The following is a 2,227-nucleotide window of genomic DNA, read 5'->3' as shown; positions in this document are numbered from 1 at the left end:
CAGCGGCAATTTGGGGGCGTTCGGGGGGAGCGGCGTGGGCGTTACCTGGAGGCGAGGTCTCCCAGCAGGCTGGCGTGGGTCAAAGGAGACAACGCATTAGTCACCGCTCCCCAAGGACACGTGACCCCCCCCACACCTCGTGTCCCCCCATGCTGCTGAGTCCCGGGAGGGGTTTGGGGGGGCGATGGGCCCCATCTGCGGCACGGGAGGGCTGCAAGCGGGGCCCCACCCTGCAAAAGGTGCTGCAGCACAGAGAAGGGGGGGAGCGGGGTTGTTGTAAGGATTAATGACACACACCCCCCCCCAGCAATGGCCACGCCAGTGTCCCCAGAAAGGGCCACCTTGCCCAGAGCTGGGCTCCGCTGCAGCTTCACCATCCCCGGGAACCACGCAGCATCCCGGGGGGACACGCCGAGGCCGGTCCCAAGCCCAGAGGAGAGCAAGGGAAGAGCAGGGATGCAGGGCAGGGGGGGTGTCCCCAACACTCACCCTCCTCGGGACACCACCAGCTTCACCTTCACCTTATAGGAGACGATAATGCCCAGGATCTCCTTGTTGGCTCCGTCTCTTAACCTGGAGGAAGGGGCAGGTGGGGATCAGCGAGGGGATGCCCGTGGGGACCAGCCCCCCCTTCTCTTGAAGGTCCCCCCACCGGGTCTCCTCCACCCCGAGCATCACCCCTGGAGCGGGAGATGGATGCCCACCAGGGCTCAGTCCTCCCCCAAGCCCGCCCGCGCTGCCAGAGGGAGCAGGAGCCCCGGGGGCGGTCGGGGGGTGGGCTCACAGCGTGCTGGAGGCCAGGTTGGTGTCCTCGTGCTTGAGCTTGCCATCCAGCGCCAGCCCCCGCTTCTCCCGGTTGTTGGCGAGGAAGGGGGTCAGGGTGTAGACTTTGCAGAACGTCGAGCTCGGGGCCACCATGTCACTGGGGACAATGGCCACCGTCAGCCAGGGCCCCACGCCGGCCCCACAGCTCCCCCCACATCTCCAACAACCCCACGGTCACCCTGGACATCTCCCTCCCAGCCCGGGGAACATCTCCATCCCAGTCCCAGCCTGGGGAACATCTCCATCCCAGGCCCAGCCGCTTCTCCCGGTTGTTGGCGAGGTCAGGGGTCAGGGTGTAGACTTTGCAGAACGTCGAGCTCGGGGCCAACTGGGGACATCTCCATCCCAGCCCCAGCCTGGGGAACATCTCCATCCCAACTCCAGACCGAGCCCAGACACCTCTCCCAGCCCCCGCTTCTCCCGGTTGTTGGCGAGGAAGGGGGTCAGGGTGTAGATTTGCAGAGCATCTCCATCCCAGCCCCAGCCTGGGGAACATCTCCATCCCAACTCCAGACCGAGCCCAGACACCTCCATCCCAGCCCCAGCCTGGGGAACATCTCCATCCCAACTCCAGACCCAGTGCAGCAGACATCTCTGTCCCTGCCTCAGCCTGGAGTTCATCTCCGGCCGGGGGGGGACACAGAGGGTGACATCCCCCAAGGTGCCATCGAAAAAAGGGTCTCCATCTCCCCGCTCCTCCCACCAGGACCTGCTTGCTGAACGCAACATCCCACTGCTTTGAAGGTGCTGCATTGTGGCAGGAGTCCCCCAAGGCCCCTCTGAGGTCCCCGGGGCTGTCCCTGCCTCAGCCTGGAGTTCATCTCCGGCCGGGGGGGGACACAGAGGGTGACATCCCCCAAGGTGCCATCGAAAAAAGGGTCTCCATCTCCCCGCTCCTCCCACCAGGACCTGCTTGCTGAACGCAACATCCCACTGCTTTGAAGGTGCTGCATTGTGGCAGGAGTCCCCCAAGGCCCCTCTGAGGTCCCCGGGGCCCCCCTGAGGGCCCCGCGGGCCCCCCCCCCCCAAGCAGCCAGTACTCACTCGGCGTCCTCCACGGCCACCGGGCACTTGTACTGGGCGGTGTTGAAGAGGCAGATGTCGGCGTACTGGCGCACTGGGGCAAGAGATGGAGGGACGGGGGGTCGGGGAGGGCCCCCGTGGGGACGGGGACAGCAGCCGGGGGGGGCGAAGCCATGCTCCTCACCTGAGATTTTGATCTTCTTCACCGTCTTGTTGGTGTTGTTGGTGACATGGACGTTGACGCTGATGGGCTCTCCGTGGTAGTAGATCTGCAGGGAGCAAAGGGGGGGGGGCGGTGAGGTCCCCGTCCTCGCCGGGGTCGCCCCGCCGGTGTCCCCTCCCCAGTCCTCGCCCACCTCCTTGTCCAGGGCCGCCTCGA

The 2,227-nt window shown here is 66.1% G+C and overlaps 1 protein-coding gene across 1 annotated transcript in view; it reads right to left on the bottom strand.

Annotated features, from left to right (window-relative positions):
* The window catches only part of LOC103896987, a 51,450-nt gene that overhangs the window by 2,482 nt on the left and 46,741 nt on the right, over positions 1-2,227 (bottom strand). The window contains exons 12-17 of the mRNA XM_009276938.1: positions 2,205-2,222; positions 2,033-2,117; positions 1,870-1,942; positions 785-922; positions 490-573; positions 46-69 (exon numbers count right to left, since the gene is read on the bottom strand). Coding sequence (XP_009275213.1) covers positions 46-69; positions 490-573; positions 785-922; positions 1,870-1,942; positions 2,033-2,117; positions 2,205-2,222 — 422 coding nt within the window. The remainder of the gene's footprint in view (positions 1-45; positions 70-489; positions 574-784; positions 923-1,869; positions 1,943-2,032; positions 2,118-2,204; positions 2,223-2,227) is intronic.

This window comes from Aptenodytes forsteri, unplaced genomic scaffold (genome assembly GCF_000699145.1).
Source record: "Aptenodytes forsteri isolate BGI_AS27 unplaced genomic scaffold, ASM69914v1 Scaffold459, whole genome shotgun sequence".
Lineage (NCBI taxonomy): Eukaryota > Metazoa > Chordata > Aves > Sphenisciformes > Spheniscidae > Aptenodytes > Aptenodytes forsteri.
This window is presented reverse-complemented; position numbering and strand designations above follow the sequence as displayed.